The 22,854-nt window shown below is 44.9% G+C and overlaps 1 protein-coding gene across 2 annotated transcripts in view; it reads right to left on the reverse strand.

Moving 5' to 3' along the window:
• Window positions 1–22,854, reverse strand: part of stet (stem cell tumor) — a 455,475-nt gene that overhangs the window by 96,161 nt on the left and 336,460 nt on the right. For both annotated transcript variants that reach the window (XM_031972871.2, XM_076374319.1), the window contains one exon: window positions 18,184–18,301. In XM_031972871.2, the coding sequence (XP_031828731.1) occupies window positions 18,184–18,301 (118 nt within the window). The remainder of the gene's footprint in view (window positions 1–18,183; window positions 18,302–22,854) is intronic.

Here is a 22,854-nt window from a genome sequence, read left to right on the forward strand (position 1 = left end):
CTTCGATATCTAAAATTGACGCCGGCAAACGAATGACTCCGTTGTAAAGCTTGCTTTCCTCGTAATTCAGACTTCGACGCTTAGTCGAACCGCTGATTAACGACATTGGTCACTCCGCTTCGCGAGGTTCGAGAGTTTTGACGTTTTTGATTCGTGAATTTTAAACGTTTTGGAACTTTGAAACTTCGTAACGTTGAAATTGTGAAATTATGAAACCTTGAAGTACTGGAACGCTGAAATGTTGAAACTTTGAAACATTGAAATTCTGAAACGTTGAAGTATTGAAACGCTGTAATGTTGAAACTTTTAAACTTTGAAACACTGAAATTCTGAAACGTTGAAACATTGAAACGCTGAAGTCTTGAAACTTTCAAACGTTGAAACATTGAAATTATGAAACGTTGAAGTTTTGAAACGTTAAAACGTTGAAACCTCGAAACGTTGAAATTCCTACACTCTAATATTTCAAAATGCGACATTTCGAGCTTGCGAAACTCTAAAGAACTCGATCGACTCCCAGCGCTTTCGATTTCACAGAAATTCCCCCATCGAGTTCAGCTTAATCTGACTGTCCATTAAGATTTCCAAACTCAACGTACTCAATTCTATCTCTTTTCTCTACTTACTTCTTCCCCGAAGTCAACCGATCCAGCCAATAAGCAACTGGCATCGCAACGTCGAGATCGGCACCGGGCCGCAACCCTTCCCGCAATTTGTATTTTCGGGCGCAGAGTAATTTGTCCGTCGCGCGACCCTCACGATTTGAATAATGTTTAAACGGCCGCGGCTCTCTGCTATCAGCCCCCGGCGAACCAATATGGCGATTATATTACCCGATTCCGCTGGAAATTGAAAAACGAAGGACGGAGCTTTCCGACCATCGATTTTATATTCGTTTTTTCTGTTTCAACTGTTATTTTTTTTTCGGCGTCGATGATGCGGTATCCCCCGGCTGTTTGTCTCCATTTTAACCCGCGCGATACCGAAGCCGGTGCTTCTCGCTTTGTCGCGAATATTCGTCGCGTGTGTGCGTGATTTGATTTTCTTTTTGTTTGAAACCGGTGAAATTTGTTCACGCGATTCTTTTTGCTCGGGTTTCGCGACTGGAGGACCGGCCAACGTTTTCCGATCCGTCCAGGTATTAGGCAATGAGTCTCTTCTATAGTAACGTTGTTTATCCGCTGGCCAATGTTTATACTTTTATTAAGAAAAACAACGAAATATCGTATTGCAGTGATTGGAAAACGAATATAGTAATTAATGGATTTTATTACAGTAACTAGGAAGCGAATATAATAATTAGTAGTTTGTATTATCTATGCTAGTTAGAGAACAAACCTGGAATTAACACGTGAGTGCCGCACGACCGAGAAAAATTTACAAAATGAAAATAATCTAATATCAAATTATGTAATTGAAATGCGTTATTATCTTGTTGAATGTCACTGCATTAGGTAGCATTACTAATAATACAGATGAGTTTCCAAATAATCAGCGTTTAATTGAAGAAATGATAGTAATTCGATTTAGTTGGCATCCAACGTGTTAATCAAAGAGATTGGACATATGAACTTTTGCATTCATCATTCTCTAGTCAACCATAAGACGTTACTTTTTATTTATTTATTTATTTAGTATGCGGTAACCCTTTGGTACACAAAAAACAAACTACAAAGAGACAGATTATACAGAAAAGTCGTAGGAGGCCAGAAATCTCTTGGTATTATTTCTAAAAGTAATAACGGAGGAAGAAAATTGAGAGAACAATAAAATTTGTAAATTTAAAACAGTAACTTTCGTAACAAACTACCAGTTTGTAAGTATTTAACCCGGACGAAGGTTTATACAATGCATCAATGTATGGAATATTGAAATAAAATAACTTTCTCCTTAATTTATATATGTTCCTCGTTAATTAGTTTCAAAGAACATCGTCTGTATCTCATCGAAGAACACTGAATATGTCTAGTGAAGAACTTTCGAGTGCAAAGGGTTAATTAATAGGAAAAAAGGAAACTACGCGCTGATCTCTTGCTGTTTCACTAATTAAATCACTTGTTCGCGACTTAGTCTTCCAAATATGAACATTTGATCCGCAAAGGTTTAAACGACGACAAGGCGTTAAAAAATAGAAACTTAGAAATAAGTCGCTCGAATTGCTCTGTAGTTTTAGCAGCGAATGCACAATTGAAACGTCCAGTTGACAGGCCGCCAGTGAAAACTGAAAACATCAATAAACGAACAAAGAAGCAGGGCGTCGGTGATAGCAATCACGCCGACCGCTAATATCAATTTGATTCGGGTAGCCGGTTTACTTTCAGTGCTCGTGGCACGCCAACAAAGCCCATTGAGCACGATACCGCGTTAACCGAATCCGGGGCCAGCTTACCCGAAATCTATTTACGCGGCGGCGTCGTTCGGTGTACACAGAGCTTCAAGACGTTGACGCAAATCACGCGGCTGCAGGTGCGTACACGTGCACGTCAACCTGATAGATGTTTAATCATAAACAGATTTCCATGAGAATTACCGTGGACCGTGTAATATATATTTCGAATCTGCATAACGCATTGTCCTCGGGCTACCAAGCTACTACCACACGCGAGTGGAAGTTCATTTCGAGTGGACGAGTTATTACGATGTAAGAAAGTAATAGCTCCAAGAGGATCTAAGGATTAACTTTGTTATTTTACCAGTCGTTCCTGTATTCTACAGCCGAGCTTAGTAAGAACGGAATATTACGCTTTAAACTTCAACGTTCTACCTCGATCGCGAGGATAGTTAAGAAACTTTCGGATTATCGAGTTTCAATCTGTTTTTGCGATCGTGAGAGATTGTTAAGGTTGGATGTAGCAGAGTTATGGATCATTACGAAGGGAATTTTTCTAGTCTCGGTTGAAGGCTTTGAATGACAAGTTAATAAAAGGAGAATGGAATTACCGATAACAAAAGCAGCGAATTACTGAGAAAATCGAATCGCCAACAACAGGAACAATAAACGACTAGAAACAAGATCACAGAACTGGCAACAGAAACAAGCTACCAAAAACGAAACACGGAACCACTAATAATAAGACCACTAATTATTGAGTTTCAATCTGTTTTTGCGATCGTGAGAGATTGTTAAGATTGGATATATCAGAATTATGGATCATTGCGAAGGGAATTTTTCTAGTCTCGGTCGAAGCTTTGCTTGAATGACAAATTACTAAAAGGAGAATAGAATTACCGATAACAAAAGCAGCGAATTACTGAGAAAATCGAATCGCCAACAACAGGAACAATAAACGACTAGGAACAAGATCGCAGAACTGCCAACAACAGAAACAAGCTACGAAAGCACAGAGCCACTAATAACAAGACCACTGAATTACTAAAAACGGCGCCGAAGAACTCGCGGAATTCAGATTTTCCCGTATGTCCGCGCGGAACAATGCTAAGCGAGCAGCGTGAATGGCGAGAGCCTGGTAATTCCAGCCGTTCCGCGAGGAGACCGTGTCGCGGGGGAGGGAACGGGGGTAGAATAGAAGCGTAGAACTCGTGACGCGAACAGGTGACGAACAAACGATCTGAAAAGAAACGCGGCGAACGCGTATCGACGTCGAAAAGCGAAGGAAGGGTGGGAGCGGTTAATGGGGAGGGGCGCACAGGTGTGAAACCCCGAATGGCCAGACATTTATGCGCGCTATGACGGCCGAACAGAGGCGAACGCGCGGATGACACAATATACGAGCGATATCAAATTGATGTTTATTCAAGTGGCTACGGTATATACCGGCGCAGGATCCGCGTGACGCGCCGCGAGTTCGGATCGCTCGCACGCAACGCGTTCCAGTTCGCCGTTCGGTAGCTGTTTTCGCAGCGCCGGCCAATGGAATTGCGCCGCTAATCGTCTATTAGCGATCTAAATTTATCCGTACTGTGTACCGTTCGGTGAATTCGCCCTCTGCCTCTTGACCTCTTTAACCCTTTGCACTCCAGAAGCTTTTCACCGGGAATATTCAATATTTAATGAGAGACAGATGACATTTTCTCAGATTGAATTAAGAAATCTCATCGAAAGAAAATAGTTCTCTTCCTCAATGGATGTGAGATTTCTATTTCGTATATTGATGCATTATGCAAAGTTTAATGTTAAATATCAAAGTTTACAGTTTTGCTCAAATCACTTGGTGACTTGGCGCCTCTGGAGCAAAGGGTTAACCGTTTCGGACGAAGATTTTTTGGAATATATAATATTGGATTGCTTAAATAATGGAAAGAAATTATACACTGATCTCTTGCTGTTTGAGTAATTGAATCGTTTGTTTGAGTTACTCTTCCAAATATGATTTCATCTCGCCGAAATGTCGACGCTCGTCTGCAAAGGGTTAATAACTTCATTTCTTTTCCTGCTGCAATATTTCACCCTTAACCCTCCGCAGTCGAAAGCTTTTCACTTGAAACGTACAATATTATCGAATTAGGCGTAGACAAGATTCTTTAAAATGAATTTATCAAGAAATACACGAAGGGAAAGCTGTTTTCTTTCAATATTTCACATATCGATGCAGTGTACAAAGGTTAATGGTAAATATCAAGGTTTTCAATTTGTATAAAATTATTTGAGGCTTGAGAATCGCCTCTCGAGTGTTAATTCGCTGTTTTCGAGTATACTCGAAGAAATGGAGAAGTTTTGAGTTACTAGTATAATCATTACCAAACAGCTGGTTAACACTAAAACTACCAGAGGGGTCAAATGACTCATGCCTGATGTCTTCTTTTTGCAATTATTAGGAAGGTAACAAATGTTTTTCTGAGAAATTATTAAAGAAATTCATTTAGCATTACGCAAATTGAATTGTAAATCAATTAAGGACTGAACAGATGCACTCTTGGAGTTTCTATAGCGAAACTTTAAAAAGTCAATTGAAGTGCTCGGTAGTTTTAGTGTTGAAGGAATCATTACTGAAGCAACTAAGTTTCGAGGTACACGTTACTCGAATGAAAGTTTCCGACGATTATTCGTAGACGTGAACACGTACGCGTTAATCGATGGATAATGAAGCGGATAGCCGGCACTGCTTTCGAGAAACGATATTCAGCAGCTGTTCGACGTCGGGACACGGCCAAGAACGACGTCGCCGGTATAAAATCGAGTCTTCGGACACGCGCTGAGGGTAAGCTTCCCTCGTAACGTGTAATAGGAACCGTCGAGAGCGCATTCGGTGGCTCCATTAACGCTGAAACGTGTGCCCGCGAACTCTTGAACCGATATCCGATCTAGTTCTGCCCTGGGGGATGTCATTTCGAACGTCGCGCGCGTTCCCCCGGTTATCGCGCTAAAAGCTGCCTTACTGAAACGCCGCCGCCTCGACGAGACGCGACGCGACGCGACGCGACGCGGCGCCGCGTTTACGATCTCCGTTCGCTTATCATCTTACTGGACCATGAATTCCGCGACACGAAAAGAAAAACTGCCGTACCGCGATCGATAGAACGAAGATACTCGCAGAACTTCCAATTTCTTACAGTGCAAGTGGATAAATAGACTCATGATGGAAAATGGCATCCGAATGGCATTGCAATTTTGCGCTTTTAAATTTCACGGGAGTGCAGGAGACAGATTGATGATCTTATTTTAGCCTTGAATCTTTATGTAAACTGCGAATGGTCGAATGACTGTTGAAATTTGACTGATTCTCCGTTTTCCTTCGTTCGTTTAACGTTAAATTAATTTCTATATTACCTGATTAATCAGGTTCTCAGTTTTTCTCTTTCCTTCTGTTTCCAGTAAGGAATATTTAAAGTTTCACTGATTTATCTTTATTTTATCACTAGTTATTCGACGAAGTTACAGTAGCTACAGGCGCGAGCAGTTTCGGTAGGTTCAATGTGAAGGAGGACGCGTTTTCTCAAGGAATATCCGGAAAACCACTGAGACCTTGAATATCTCATGTATTTTCGGATGTAACGCGAATGGTAATATCGGAAAATACGGCAGGCACTTTGCGTTACATGAAATTCAAAGCCGGTTCGTATTACAGATCCCGATGTAGGGCGCGCCGTATCGGCACGGCCGGCGACGAACGAAAATTACCGTCGACGAATCGAAACGCGACGCAAGGAAACGAAAAACCGTTGTAACCGGCCGCGATGTTTTATTGCCGGCATGAAAAAGGGAAATGTGTACACTAACTTCCGCGCGGGAGTACGGCCTCCCGTAAGAACCCGTAAAACCGCGGTGAATCCGGCGAACGCATTGTAACGCGCGAACTTGCCGCATTTTTGAGTAGATTCTTTCTTCGGAGTTACGACAACTTTCGGAAAATATCATCCAACTTCCGGTTATATTTCTGGGGCCCGGACCGGACGCTTTAGAAGCCGCTCCGCCGCAATGCAGCTGCCCGACGTGAATTTGGCCGTCGTGGTTCGCTTGTTTTCTTCAGATGCCACGCGGAAAGGAAGTTCTTTTGACTTCGGACTTCGAGACAAGGAATTTGTGCTACGTAGGAATCTATAATAGACGATTATTTAATGCAATTAAATTATTCATTTGGAGATTAACAGGTAAATGGAGATTCGAGAAGAGATTGATCAATGTTTGCGACATTCGAGACGCCTGTGTATCTTCGAACTATCAATTAGAATGCTTATATATTCTCATCTTTAGATTGTTTCAAGTACCATTCAATCTACGAAGACCTCCGACGAGAAACATAGAAATTCAAAAATTTACAAAATTAAAAGACAATTGCATTCCACTTGAAAAACAATCGACCTTCGAAGGTGAGTAGCAATAAAAACTTGCAACTCAGCAATAAAAAGTCGCACAACCTTCCACCTATGCTCATTGCGAAACTCGAAGCATCCACTTTCCCGCTGCGAGCCATTTTCGCCAACAATGTTCTCGCTTTGTGTAACGGGTGACAAAACAAACATACTCCTCGATCTCGGAAACGTTTCGCTTAGAGTTAGCGCTAAAAGCGTTAGAACCTGTTTACACGAGACACGAAGGCAGAAACGATGGAAATCGATCCGCAGCTTTTACCTGTCCGGAGTCCCCAGGTCTTGCCAGTGAAATAATCCAGCGGATCCGGTTAAGTCAGACGTTCCAGCGTAGATCCTCCTTGAACAATTTACACGGTAGGAAAATGGCGGGACTAACGAGCGCATTGTAAAAGCGTATCACGCATACGCGCGCCGCGCGCCGGCTGACAGCACCGTTACTCGTTCGCGAACAAATACCCACTTGCGTATGTAGATCCGGACGTTGCTCGCGGAATAATCGTCGTTCGAGCCGTTCCTGTAAAGAGCAAAGACTGCGCGCGTCCTCGGATCGGCACTCTTCTCCGCTGGAATATCATTATCGCGGCGCGCAGTGTACTGAAATCGTCGAACGCCAGGCGTTCGATAGGGAAACCGTGTTTCTTGCTCTGTACTGGTACACTACTCTCCTACGCGTACTATTATTATAGATTTGTAGACGATTTCATTTGAAATTTACGAAATTTCGTTGAAACATATCGTTTCTGATTTATGTTGGAGCAGTTTTAAATAGTTTCCCGCGAGATTCGGTGGATTTCGAGATGAATCGTGTGAAAGGAAGGAAAAAATCATTCTAGTGAATAGTAGCGATGTTAATGATGAATCTGATGTGACAGGAATCTATGGGATCTTGGGTTTTATTATATAGTTGAAACGTTAAGTCGAATTTCCCGAATTCCATTTGAAATTCACGAAATTTCGGATTCGTTGAAACATCGTTTCTGATTCATGTTGGAGTAGTTTTAGTTTACCGCGTGATTCCGTGGGTTTCGAGATGAATCGTGTGAAAGGAGAGAAAAAATCATTCTAGTGAATAGTAGCAATGTTGATGATGAATCTGATGTGACAGGAATCTATGGGATCTTGGTTTACTATGTAGCTGCAACGTAAAGTCGAATTTCTATTTCAAATGAATTATATGAAGAGCGAATCTAATGAATAATGATATCAATGATAGATCTAATGTAGGAATAGTCGAGTAAATCTTGTTTCCTACTGCCCAGTGACTATGGAAACTAGTTTCCCGTAATTCGGTATGTCATTGAGAATGTACAAAGAAAACAAATAAGTCGAATAGATAATAATAACTCTACGAAAAAACGTGCACAGTAACATTCGCCAGCCGATATTCTTTCGTCTACAATTCCAGTTTTGTCCCCCTAATTGCGCAGCACCGTGCGCCATGTTCGCCGCACGTGGGACGCCATGTTTACGGCGGTACAAATCCACGAAAAATATTCGAGGAAAAGGCCGGGCGATCGAGCCAGATGGAAATTTAATTCCCGAAGGCACCTCGGGAACCGCCGAAGTCGCGGAATTGAATTCCGAAAGGTCCTCTGTGCGGCCGATCCTCAAGGAAAAGCGGCTTCGCCCCGGGAATCGAATATTCCCCATGAAAACGCCGAAACAACGGCCGAATCGAATTCTGTTTGGCCATCGGAAGATGATAACGGCGGTCTGCGACACGCCGATCCGACGTTCGATTTTCAATCGGTCGATATTACGTCTGATTGGTTCCGTTTTATACTCTGTAATACGGACTCGTTCTTGTAACGAGATGTTCCGGGTGAAATATTCGGAACGCTTTAGGCACGACGGGCCGCGAGACAATACGACTGGATGAAAGATGGCCTGCGTCTTTGAAAGCGATGCGAATTCGTTAAAACTGCAGGGCGAGTTTCGGGGGTCGTGAAGGGAGGCGTTGATCATCGGAAACATCATGGATTTTACACTGGAGAACCGCACAAGTTAAAATGGCGGATGTAAGTTCTCTTGCTGCGCGATTATTGGTGGCTTGAAAGCGTTATACATGGGAGATGACTTGGAAAATCGGTAGTTTAACCCTTTGCACTCCAGAGGCGCCTCTAAGTCACCAAATGATTTGACACAGCGAAACTGTAAACTTTGATATTTAATATTAAACTTTGTATAATGCATTAATGTACGAAATATTGAAGGAAAATAGTTCTCTTCCTCAATGCAAGTGAGATTTATTAATTCAGTCTAAGAAAATGTCGTCTGTATCTCATTAGAAAATATTGAATATTCCCGGTGAAAAACTTCTGGAGTGCAAAGGGTTAATACTTAGTTAACCAGTTAGATGTTTTTGACGAGTATACTCGTGAAGAGATAGAAACACATTTTAGGTACAGGAAGAAACTCGAAAGAAATCTGTTGTAACAATTTCAGTGATTACGATTCTAGTGTTAATTGCGAGAGAAATCCAGGGATTCTAGGGACGTTAGAAGTCGCAGGATTTAAGAGTGGAAGAGATTATTTTCGAGAATCAGGGGAATCGTTAAGAAAAGAATCCTTGATTTCCTGCTTGATGCAAAAACATCCTGGAGGAAAATGCACTCAGGAAAGCAGAAGTTTCGCGATATCTTTTCATAAAGTCGTAACAGGAATGCTTCTGTGCATGGTCCGCGGGGTTTAAAAATTAATTCAATCATCCTTATCTGCGCGGTGAGCTCGAAGAAGGAATATCTTTGGGAGAAAACAAATTTCGCCGTTTTACGGGGCGAGTCTAAATAATCGGGACAATGAAAGAGTAATAAAGGAAACGTTTGCGTGAACTATAAACGGTGGAATGAAGGAGACGCGTTTATCGCCTGCTTTTCGAGCGTTGCGCGAAGATCGACCGGTACCTCCGGAAGATATGCACCGAAATATACAGCGATCATCGGGGATCTCTTAATAATTGCAACATCGTCGTTTCCACTTCCGAAATCCGTCGATTTCAACGTTCTTCCCTATACCTGCCAGTACAATCGCTTATTACACAAGTAATTACGATCGCAATTCTACGTTCGGCGTAATTTCAACCACAGAAACCTAACGAACAGGACGGTGGAAATCATCGATCGGAAATCAAAGCTAAAGCTTCATTTTTAAATCAGAGCCCTCTAGCTCACCAGTAGCCTTTAACACTAAAGTTACCAGCCACTTAAACCGACCCTTTCAAATTTACTCGTAGAAGCTATAAACGCGCGTTTATTAAAATTCCAATTAACTCATGTTTCAGCACGGGCATCGCTGAATCGGCTTCTTCGACTGTTTCTCGACGAAGTACGCGTAAATACGTTTTGAGCAACTGTAAAAGAAATCGCAAATAAGTTCCGACCCATCCGATAATTCTAACGTTGCTTCTTCGTTTCATTTGGTTCTCACTAAAATTGTAATTCAAATTGGCGAGTATACTCGTCGGAAACAGCTAACTCAAAGAATACTCCTGGTCCGCCATCTTCCGGCGTTCCGGAGACCGTCGAGTGGCCCCGGAGTTTACGTAAGGATCGCAAATTGCGAACGTAAAAAAAAAGTGTAACTGTTTCACGAGTTGCGTAACGCGGACGTCGAATCTCGAAGGAAAATATAAAGTCGCGTTGCGCGCCGAGGGGAACGACGTTACAGATATCCATCTAATTTCCTGCCTCTGTTCCACCTTTCTACCTCTTCGCCGCCGTTCGCCGCCGCCTTCTTCTCCGCCTCGTCCTTTTTACAGGCGAACGGCAGGCATTACGCCGACGTTGTAAACGAAAATGTAATTTTCCGTGCATTTCCGTTCGGAGAGCACGCAACGCGCTGCAGCGCGAGTCGTCACGAATATTCGGGCGCGACGAGCTTCGCAGCGTTGGAGGCCCGAAGCAACCGACTGCGAATCATTCGGGATCATTTCGGAAGTACGCTCGCACCGTTCTCGTCCCCGCAGTCACGAAATATCACGATTATTCAACTTATTCCGCGAATCGCGGAGCGCGATACGTTCTCTCGCGGTTGCTGCCCGAAAATCGGGGCTGCGGCCGAGCACTAATCGCGCAGCGGTGTTGATTCCAAGTCGAGATAAGATCCGAGCTCCTCTATTTGTCCTCTGCGCAGGACAGCGGAGATGAAAGAGCGAGACCTTCGGAACGATTAAACCGAACGAGGGAATATTAATGTAACGTTGAACTTTTCTATTCTTCGCGTTTACTGATCGAAGCTCTTGCCAATCGAATCGTTACGTTGCTCTGGTTGAAACGAGATCAAACACGATATACTTTGCAACATCTGCTTATGTAACCAATTACAATGATCTGCTTCCAATAAATTCTGACTTAAAGTATGTGTCTGGTGTCGTTTTAATCAGCAGAATCTCACAAACGTTAGTGAAAGCTACAGTTATTAACCCTCATAGACAAGTTCAACATTGTCTCGCGGATATCTACCATTGAACAGCCTTATCATATTACAACTACTCGACTATCGAACTTCTCGGTTAGCCCAGGGGAATCGCCATTGAATGGTAGGGATAGCTACCGAGCATTAATCGTGGGAACACTGTAACAGCGTTTATCAGCTCGCAGCGTCAAACGCGAAGAAACATCGATTTCCGCGCGTGGTCTCGATCTATCGCGCGATTTCTCGGCTGAACGAGTCGGAAGGGAGTCACAGCTCGCGCCCACGGTGCCGGGATAAAAACCGCGAAGGACGAAACTCGAAACTCGCCCGCGAACTCCGGCCATACATAAGGCAGAAGCTCGCTTCTGGGACAAAGACGCGCGCGGACTGGGAGATCCAAGGACAAAAAGCCTGGCCGGGATCGAGAACTACACGGTAGGCCCGCGACACCGTTGATAGATCACGGCTGCCGCGAGATAAAAGTTCACAGCGCTTATTGCCGCGAAATATGGCGGCGACCGGTTGCCCACGGCCGCGGTTATCGCGGTAAACATGCCTCTAAAGTGTCTCGGCTAACTTATCGCCTTATTTCGATGAGCGGTATCCTGGAACTTCGGATCTCGCGAAAGTTCTCGCCTTCGTTGAGTGCCTCCTCGGACAATCGCGTTAAATTCCGCGATTTTAGTGCACTCACTTCTGCAACTTTAGCTTGGGCGTTTTACTGCGCTGATTATTGATACGTCAAATTTGCAACGCGTTGCGTTGAATGGAAGAGTGATCCCTTTTCTACTTTTACAGCTAAATCTACGGATTAACACGGATTTTTTAGAATTTTTATTGTTATCGAAATAGCAAGCTGTTTTAGTTTGAGCGACATCAGTGCGGTTATAATTTTAAGACTAAGTCGTGGACAAATAATCTGATTAGTCGAACAGCCAAAGATCAGCGCGTAGTTTTCTGTTTTTCTATTAATCAAGCAACTGATATATAATTTAGCTTCGTATGTTGAAGGATTTGTCTGTTTCGAAGAATCTTCGTTCGCGAAGGGTTAATGAAGTTTAATTATTCGAACTGCGCAATTGTTCTCTGATCAGAACGAAAAGCAGAAGGAAATCGGCGTCGCGCTCAACGTGTTAACCCCTTACAGACGAATATCGACATTTGGAGATGAAATGTCTATATTTAAAAGACTAAGTCGCGGACGAGTGATTTAATTACTCGAACATCGAGGGACCGGTAGACAGTTTCCTGTTTTTATATTTAATTAAGCAATTGATAATTCAGCTTCGTCTGCTGTCGTGTATTTCAAAGAATCTCCGTCCGCAGGGGGCTAAGGGGTTGAAATCGAAGATCAACGCGAAAACGGGGAAGCCCGAAGCCGGCGGGTAATGAAATCCATTAGGACCCGATCACTCGGACCGGTTATAATGCGAGTTATCGGGGAACAATCGCGTAAACGCGCCATTGTCGATAAATATCTGCGCGTTATTAATGCGGCAGGGACGCGTGCGGCCGATAATAAACGCGTACCGGGGGACGAGGCAACGATAGGGGACTCGCCGCGCGGAAAAAGAATTATTAGAACGAGAAATAAGCGGCGAGCAGAATATGAAAGCGAGGGGGGAAACGAAATAACGCAGGCGGGGGAGGGAACGGGAAACAACGGTGCACCGAACGACGACAGAGCAGGCGAGCGAAATAGAATTTTATCGGGGAATATTCGCCTGCGTTATATACAAGGTGGTTACAGCGAACGTTACCCGGGAATCTGAATTCCGCTGAGAATTTTTCCAAATTACCCCCGCGCCCGCGAGTAAATATTTTTATAGGCGCGCTGTAAAAAAGCGGGGCGTAACGCTCGATAATTCCGGCGTAAAATCAATTTAATGTCGCGGCGGACGCGCCGTACGGGAAATCACGGATGATGGTTTTCGTTAATGCCGAGCTTTGTTGCGGAATCGTTCCGGTTTCTTGATATATTGTTTTGCGTGATTTAGATCGATCGGTGTTTTGATTGTCTGACGATTCGATCGGTCGGAGTCTTGATTATCTGACAATTCAATCGTTCAGAGTCTTGATTATTCAACAGTTCAATCGTTCAAAATATCGATTATTCAATTCAATCGTTCAAAATATCGATTATTCAACAGTTCAATCGTTCAAAATATCGATTATTCAACAAATCAATCGTTCATAGTCTTGGTTGCCCAAAAATTCCATCACTCAAATTTCTAGATCAATCCTGAAGATACGTGCCCCCACTTTGAAATCTCTAATTTCCGAAATGTAAACGAACGACTTCAGTCTTTCTCGAAAATCGATAGAGCAAACTATACGGTAAATGTCCGCGACTCTAGAGTTAATTACCATGAATATTCTTAGCCGTTCCTGTTCCCGAATTTCACGGGCTCCTGGTTTTTCGAGCGGTCGCGTTCGTACACATCTCGAAATGGAATTAATACACGATAATGGCGTATCGAACGGCCGCGTTGGGAAACAGGGGCTTGTTATTATTTCCTCGTTAGAAAGGAAAGGCAGCGCGGAACGGTTCCTTGCCATTTGTTGCGCGCACGGTAATAAGAATTAATTATTCACGCGCGTTCGATGATACCCCGGGGCGAAATGATTACGGCCGATGGTGGCGGCTCGTTATCGCGTTAATAAGTCTCCTGTAACGGTGACGGTGCTGTCGTTAACGGTAACGTACGGGCTGCGGACCGAATCCATCAGGGTATTTGAACCCTTTGGAACCCGGAAAAATTGCTTCCCATCGGCAACGTTTAATTCGATTGTTCCCGTGAATGCATAAACTGCACTTTGATTTGTTGCTCCGGGATAAAACGAAGCGTTCGTTTTTATGTAACGTCTCGACCGTATTATAAATTATTTGTAACATCAAATCGACACACTTTTATGTAATGTCTCAAATATATTATGCTTTTATTTAAACTAACAGCAACGAGAACTATTATTTGTTTCGATAATATCGTTCTGCAGATACGTTTCTCTTTTTAATCAGTTTTCGCAGAGATGGCTGTCATTGTCGATTCTATTCATAATTAGCTGTCGATTTGAAAATGTAGCGAAATGAAAGTAGTAATATGAACTTGTACGAAAGAATGAACTTTGACTTCCTAATGTTCAAGTTGAAGGGCACGTTCGAATTTTTCCAGCCGTTCCCCTCGGAACAAACAGATTAAAGGGAGACTTTCCATTCGACGGATATACATCGGTGTTCCGCGTCGGTGCCGGTTTGTTTAGCCGGTTTAAATATTTGCGATTTTCCGTGTCGCGTGTGCGACGCCTGTTTGCGCGCAATTAAATTCACGGATTTGTAACATGTCAGGGGAACGCGGTAGCGTGGACCGTCAAAAATCTTCTCCGAAATCGTTCGAGTTGCAAATGACTTCTTGGAGCTGTTATTTATTCGGAAATCACGCGAAACGAAAAGTACTTTCAATCTGCTAATTCTAATATGAGAATGACGGGATTAAACGATTTAATCCCGGGAACACGCGCGATTTGAGCGCGATTCGGAGAACGACGCGGAATGCATATTCCATTGGTACGCTCGGGAATTCCGCGTCGGAATTAAGTGTTTCCCTTACAATGCGCGAAACACCTGTAAAATCCGTCCCGGAATCCGGCGAGTTGTTCGTGATATTTCAATTACAACGCGTTAGGGCGCTCGTCTGGATCGGCGGCCGCACGTGTCGCTTCCGGGATTACAGTCTACACCGCGGGATGTATTTAATTAACGAGCTGGCTCGATCGGAAAGCGTTGTTGCGTACACAGCCCGCACCTGGGCCCCGCCATGTTTCGTCGCGTGTTTAAGAAATTCCGTCAGCCCGGAAGCTCTTACAACGGCCGGGATAAAGTTGCTCTGCAGGGAGGATCAGGCGAAGGATCCCGACCGGGACTTCGATTTTTCCTTTGCCACGGATGGATATATAGATAAATGAGTGAATAGATCAATAGATAACCGCACGGACAAATAAAACGCTGAACGGATAGATCGATAAATAGACAGACGGATAAGCGAACAAGCGGATAACCAGGAAAACAGCTAGAAAACCGTAAATCTAAAAGAACGAAGAACAACCGAACAGAACCGCTCTTAACCTCTTAAGGACGACGCGCCACTGTAGTGGCTCCGTCGCTACCAATATATCATAGATCATACCCAATTCTACTACTAATTATTGAAGTAAATTGTTAAAGTTAAATTACGTGTATCATATCTTTCAGAAAAATTATAATTTAATCATCAAAAACTTCATTCCAATGTACTCGTGTAGAGAACAGCATTGTCCGTACAGAACTCTGTCGTACAGAGAAACAGCCCCGCGCAAAATTCAGCCGTGCCTAAGAGGTTAAATTCCACGGCATTCGAAAACCCGCGACGCGATAATTAGTCACGTTTCGACTGCGATCGACCCGTAAACACGCGACATTTGTTCCCGTTCGGTTCGCCGACGGCCATATTTCCTCGCGCCCGAAAGCGCCGTTTATTCGCGACTGTTACAGATTCCACGGGAAGGTCCCGCGTCGCGTATCCGAATCGAATCCCGTCCGGCTCGACAAATCGGAATCCCTCGCCGGGAAGCACGGGAATTTCTTCGCGCGTGTCACCGTGGACCGGGATAAAGTTCGAGAGCGACGGAATCCCTCACGGTCGAATGAAACCCGTTGAAAAGATTGATTAATCACGGCTGACGCCGGGCCGGCCGACGTCAAAGGGGCACGCGCGCATTTTCCGGCGAACAGGCTACTCGCGCCGCAAAGGATAATTACATTAGCCCGCCGGCTTTCGCGAAAGTCGGGAAAATAATGAGGAAAGTCGGTTGACAAGCGGTACATTGTGGCCACCATGGGCGCCGCCATCGTTAACCTCTTTGACGACGCGCGCTGCGTATTAAGACTGCGCCTAGACCCGGTTACCCGCCGACGCTCGAGTTTTTTCCAGCAGAGTCGGGCTGTTGAACCGACAGCCTTGGAAACATCAGAGTTTCTATGGAGAATCAATCGAAGAAACCGTTCAATTCTGAATCTTCGATCAGCAATTCGGCTGGCTATTCTGCTATCGTCTTCCATGTAATTTGTCGTCGAACATCTCGCGCGATCGCGTAGAATGGACGCTTCTTGAATATTTTTTGGTTGATATGTGCTTCAAAAATGAACAATTTTAGTAGAAACATTGTAACGAAGTTTGTATCGAGGCAGAAGAGTCTGGTAATGTGTTGACTTTTGTAAGAGTAGTTAAATTCTGTTAATTGGAAGTAGATTATCTGTTGAATATGTTTTAGCATTGATGATAATGCTACTCTAAGTAGGAACTCGAGGAAGATCGAGAAACAAGGGGACAATGGAGTCCCGAAAGAGGCAGAGACAGTCAGTAGCTGACAGAGAGCCACGGAAAGATGAATTTCCCGTAGTAATGACGTTCCAGCAATAAAATCAAACGAACGTTCGTTCACTCGCGAAACAGTTGAACGATTGAATTATCGGCGAGACGCGAGAATTTCCGCGTGCAGCCGAGTCGCCGGGATAATTTAAGATGAAGTCGGATACCATGCTTTACCGTAATGCGTGTTACTCCAATTTTACGCAAACTTTCGCGGTATTTTACACTTTTCCCCATAAAGTCGCCCGTTTGCGGACTCCGGGTGCCGGCCGGCGCACAATGTAAACGAGAATTAACGGGCGCGCTTTATACAACGGATTCCAGCGCGCGAGTGAAAACAAATTCACACTCGGAAATTTAATAACGCGGTTAAATGCGCGCGCGACACAAAGGGGGGAAAACAAAAAGGCGCTCGGATATACTTTCAGCCGGTGGACGGCGTCGATATTAAGCTGCCACCACACCGGTGTCTTACGAACGAGCGGTAATAACTGTCGCGCGACCTTACGGGGGGAGGCCGGAATTCGCGCGCGAACTGTTAAGATTTCACGCGGGCATTCTCGAGCGTTACTTTCGTTACGAGGAGAGCGTTCGACCGTGCGGATGATAAAATAATGCGGGGAATCGTGCACTATCGGGGAGATGCAGTTTTATATGCGCTTTGAAATAACAGACATCGTGCGCTGCAGGATCGTCGGTACTCCGATCCGTAATCGGGAAACGTTTCTCGCGTCGGTACACAACGGGTATTCACAGAAATAAACCGGACGATACGGAAAATAAGATTTCTGTTTATATTGCATCGGAAATGCAGCGGAACGCGCGCGGAACGGAAAACATTCGGCGCACCTTATAAACAGTTAAGCATCGCTGCGGACTGCAGCTCTATTGTAAAATTATTTATACAACATGGAGCGGAGAATAATAGGTTTCCGAAAAGAGATACCTAAAATACCCTCCGAGTAGTTTCCTCCGCCAATTTTCCTACTTCCTCTCACAAAATTCGTTAGAATCTCGCGAGAATCCGACGAAACTACTTCGAACGTTCAACGCGGTCACTATCAATTCGTTACTATGCAACTTATTGTACTATGCAACGATTCATAAAATTATTAAAACAACCGATCGAGCTACAGATCGACCACTGAAACCACCACTAAGTCATATTTCTCCAAAAATCGTACACCATTTTCAAAACGGCTCAAACATCGCGAAACGACGAAACGCCACTGCTGCTAGCTAAATGCGAGCTAACGCAAGAGTTTCAACCAGTAGAAACCTCGTTTCTCTCGCGCTCGGTGTGACCGGAGCCTAAGCAAGATGGCCGAAATCGGCATCCGGCGGTATTCGAACCGCAGCGGGAAAAAGGGCCGCGCATGTCAAAGGCATTTTTAATAAATACCACGGCGGCCACGGTTGCCCCCATTTCCCGCGTATTCCTGCGACACGTCTTGCGGCCGCGCGTATTTCCATGAAAAATTTATCGGCGCCGAGGCTACCGGGTCCGGATCAAAGCCGGCGGATCACGAATTATATAGGGCGTTCGGTGGCCGTCGCCGTAGAGGACACTGTGTGTTCTTTTTTACTCACTGACCTCCACGAGGGTGATAAGGATGATGAAGAGAGGCGGCGGGCAACAAGTGTAGTGATCGGCGTAGTACTTCCGGTCCCTTTCCTCCGTCAGGAATTCGTCGCCGATCATGCGGACCATCCTGAAAACGAAAATCAGTCTCGTCAGCGGCGGTTCCTTGAAACTTCGACATCTGGAATCGACGTTCCAAACGATCGAAGTGTCGTCTAATCGGTTAAATTCGGTAATTACACGATTCATTGAGGCGATTACGCACCGATCTGATCATAACGAAGAAAGCAAAGCGTCCTATGACGTCGTACCAGCTTCTCGGTACTTACCCAGATCGGTAACTTGATTCTTAACGATGTTAATACAGAGAACAGTGCTACACGATTCGAAATTAATCTATCGACTCGCAGACGGAGTACCCTGCAACTAATCACCGGGGCCCGAGGCAGTTTTCACGCGGAGAGATAGTCCTCGTTAATCGTCGCCAGAGGTAGCGAAATAACGAGGAATTAACTAGACCGATTCACCGGCGAGAAAAGGAGCAGTCTCGGGAACGACTTCTGCCGTCCATCTCATTATCCTACGGATATCTTCGTTTTTCGTAGTTATTCCTTCGTATCAAAGAAACGCAGGAATAATTAGGCGTTACAATCCTCGCGTATTATCAACTTATCAACACGTTAAGCTCCATGAAAATCTCTAGAGTTTTCCTTTTGCAAAGAAAATCAGGAACAATTATTAATCATTCGTTACGATGTTTGCCTTACATTGTTATCAACTAAGTCACTAAACATTTCCATTCCACACCGGTTATCTCGCATGCCGATTGTTTTCCAATCATCCGGAAGCGTCGGTCACCAGCAACTGACAGGACGCTCAACGTTAATCCATTTCCGGTAGCTAAACCGTGAACCCCGGCGACCAGTCTCGCGGGACACCGGACGAGGCGGGCGGCCCAAGTATCCGTGAAATGGAAAACTAAACCGTGCAAGGCGCGCGCCTGGGACCAGCGAAAATGAAGACGGCGGGAGATATGGTCTCCGAAAGTGAAAAGAAAAGGAAAAAGGGAAGGGTCGGATATATCACGGATGCAGAGAGGAGTCGCGATCCTCCCTCTCTCTCTCGCTCACTCTGTCTCCCTTTTTCTCTCTGCGTCTGTCTCGTAGGCGCACACCTAATTGCCAGTGCGCGCCTCGAGACACCGTAGATCGCACGAGCGATTTCCAATTAGCGATGTGACTGATATACCCGGGTTCAAGGAAACGAGAAAGGGGTCGCGTCTCTCTCCGCTCTTTGCCCCCTGCTTCCTCTGGCCCGCCTCGGTGACTCGCTGGCGCAGGTGGCGCGGTGGCTCGACGTCTGTCACGCTTCTCTCGACGAGACGGCGCGCGCGGCGGGACAGAGGAGTACCCGGCTACGAAGGATACTGATTAATTGCGGCCACTATAGATCGGACCTCCGTTATTAACCGACGCGATGCCCGGGGAGCTGATTCACCGCGGGAAATCCTCCGGCCAGCGAAGCTCGGGAATTCGCTTCATCGGACTTGCCTTTGCTTGCTGCCATTTTTATCTCTTCGGTATTGACACTTTTTTCAGATGCTGTGCTAGCGTATTGTTGGATTTTTGGGATTGATAGTATTCTGGTTTTTTGGGAAGTTTCGTAGGGGAATTGAAGGGAATGTGATTCTCGCGGGGTAACGGTTGAGTTGGAGATGTTGGGATGATTTTAATTTATTGAGAGTGATCTTCCGGAGTTTATTAAGGAGAAATGAGATAAAACGTGGCGTTTGGGTTGGTTTATAGCCAAGTTTTCCTGAATTTCGTGGTGTTTATAGCACTGGCGTTTATTATAGTTTATTCCAGTGGTATTAGAAGACTTGATCTTCGTTTGAAAGAAGTTTGAAGGTAGGGAATTAAGACGTACATGTTATTACCTGGATGAAACAATTATCATAAACATACAAACATAGAAACATAATAATATTATGGTTAAGCAATTATCTATAAATCACTGGAGTTGTGTTTTACTAAGATTATTCTTCCTTTAACTCTTCGAAGCCCTCTGCCTCCAAGCGAAGGTAGCAAACAGATGACTGAACTATTTAAAGAAAATTCTACACAGTTGAAACAATGTTGTTAACAAAATAGAAACTTGGTAGCTAGGATTACTCGTTAACAGTCTTACAATTCACAGATGCATCGAACATTAGACGTATCAATGTAAAAACGAACGTTCAGATCGATGCGAAAAATTGCCACAGGTCTTACAAGTGTCTTGCCATTGGTAAACCAGACGTTGCTCGCGAATTCCGTGAGCGTAATGAAACTTGCCGTCATCGGTGACCGCGGGGAAAAGAAACAGAGGGAAGGCAGTGGGCATAATCAAATTGGATCTCGAGTTTTCCGCGATAGTTGCAGACGCGGTCCCGCCGGGAGCGTCGCGGCCACCGAGTGGAAAGTAGGGAACACAGGTAAGTAAGCCGGTTACTACTTTAACTACCGTGTCACCCTATATCGGCTTTAATTACACGGAGTCGCGACCCTTCGCCAATGATCCCGGCGAAGTTTCGCCCTTCCGAACTTCGCGTGAAGTGGCGGGCTCGCGTTTCGGTGCGCTCCGCACTTCAGACCGCGCGCGTCTCCGTTGATCTGCCCGCGTTTTCACACGCTGAACTGTTGTTCTAACATTCTGAACCGCTGCTTTTCAACTAATCTCGGATTCAGTGGGATTCTAGACACTCCCAAGCGTTGACTTCCTTAATAATCGCGGTACACGGAGGAAGAATCTCGAAAATCGACCAACGCAAGCTAGTTTCAGATGAAACCAGTTTCTATTCCAATAGTTGTAACCGTTGAAAAATAACTTAAAATACCTTGCATCTGACAATTATTTTATTATCTATTTAATTCCTTGCATTTCGAAGAATCTATGGAGCAACTTGTATCAAGATAAGTGAATAATTTTCAAGCTAACCCACGTCAATTCCAATTGAAGCCGTGAGTCCCAACAGCACGAGTCCAACTATTATCCTAAGCGAATCAATTCCTGTATGTTTTGGCTAATTTAATATTAATCTTGATTATTTATAACATTAATTATACATATACTTTCATTACATATTAGAACCAGAGTACGATAAAGACAGCTAAGCGAATCGTCTGGCAAAAACAGGGCGCGTCTTTCAGAATTCCTGTCTTCAATCGCTGTAGCCGTTGAACAATATCTAGAAACATTCCTGAGCCATTAAGGATTGATTTCGGAGGATCTATAGAGCAACTTGTGCCAAGTGGACCGTGGGGATTCTCAAATCCGGAAGATTTATCGGGAAAACCTACGTGTCCCCAGCAGCGCAGGCTCCTCGAGCAACATCGCGTCCCGATTGAAATTACCGGAAGTACCGACAAAAATCCGGCGGATCCTTACAATAAAATCGTCGAGCGCGAGGGATTACGTTCTTACAAATCTACGGACAAGAGCGCACGACAAGTCCCGGGCATAATACGCCCGTAATAATCGTCCGACGTCTTATCCCCTAGCCGGCGCTGCTGGCGGGAGGATTCCTGCGGGATAAGTAGTCCTTAAATCCGATTTCACCCGTCCGCGATCAAAGCCGCCGGGAAATCGAATCTTTCGGAGATCGGCCCGACGCATCGGGAACCGATCGAGAATACGCGAGCCGATGCAAGAGTGCACACGCGCGGGCCGATGCGGGAGTGCATTAAGCCGATCGACGAGAGCCACGTTAAACGCACTGGTCGTTCCATTGTTTCGTTCCGCAGCGAGGACACGGAGCACAGTTTGACAAAGTCGGAGAACGAGTGGAACGAGAAAAAGAGAGGCAGACACGGTGCTCTGAGTATCTAGGGTCAAGACACGGGACTTCGAATCGATGCAAATACAAACACGCGACAAAGGAAATATCAATTTCATTAACTTCGATGTAACTTTCTGAAACCTAGTCGAGCGGATTGTCGAGATCGTCGCGACTAAAATGAGTCCAAACACGACGAGAATCGGAGTGTTTCGTCGATTCGATGGAAACGAGCCTTTAATTCCGCGAATTACGTTAAATCGCGAAACTAGTCCGATTCCCATCGTGTTTGGACTCGTTCTAATCGCAACGATCTCAGCAATCCACTATTTAACAATAGATACAAGTTAAAAATATAAATACGTGGTCAATCTGAGATGTCTATAGAGCAATCTTTCAGCGTGCTGATCGTGTTCATTAATTTCTGAATTAAACATCAACTTAGCAACACGTTGGTGGCTTTCAATTTTCGTTACGCGAGCGGTCGAATTTTTGGGTTCCGTGCACAGACGGCCGTACTGCGCGACGCTACGGAGCAGCGTCTTGTTTCCCCGGCGGACGTAGTTGCGGCCGGGCTGACCCGCGTTTGATTTATCGCAAAATTTCCCAGGGTCCTCTCTCGTGGGGAATACAGCGGGGCGACGTCCGGATATGCGCGCGCGGAGTCCTAATAATCTAATATGCCGCGACCTGAGCGCAATTTCATGCTTTCTCGGGCATGCCTGGCCTCCCCTCGTGTGTCCTTCCCTCCCTTGCGTCGCGATCAAACGTTCTTCCGTGGCTACGGGCCGCCGTCTTTCGTTCCGAACTCCGTCCCGTCCTCGTCCGCCCGATCTAAATGAAATACACATCGAAATTCCGACGGCGGC

The sequence above is a fragment of the Nomia melanderi genome, chromosome 2 (genome assembly GCF_051020985.1).
Source record: "Nomia melanderi isolate GNS246 chromosome 2, iyNomMela1, whole genome shotgun sequence".
NCBI classification, from domain to species: Eukaryota; Metazoa; Arthropoda; class Insecta; order Hymenoptera; family Halictidae; genus Nomia; species Nomia melanderi.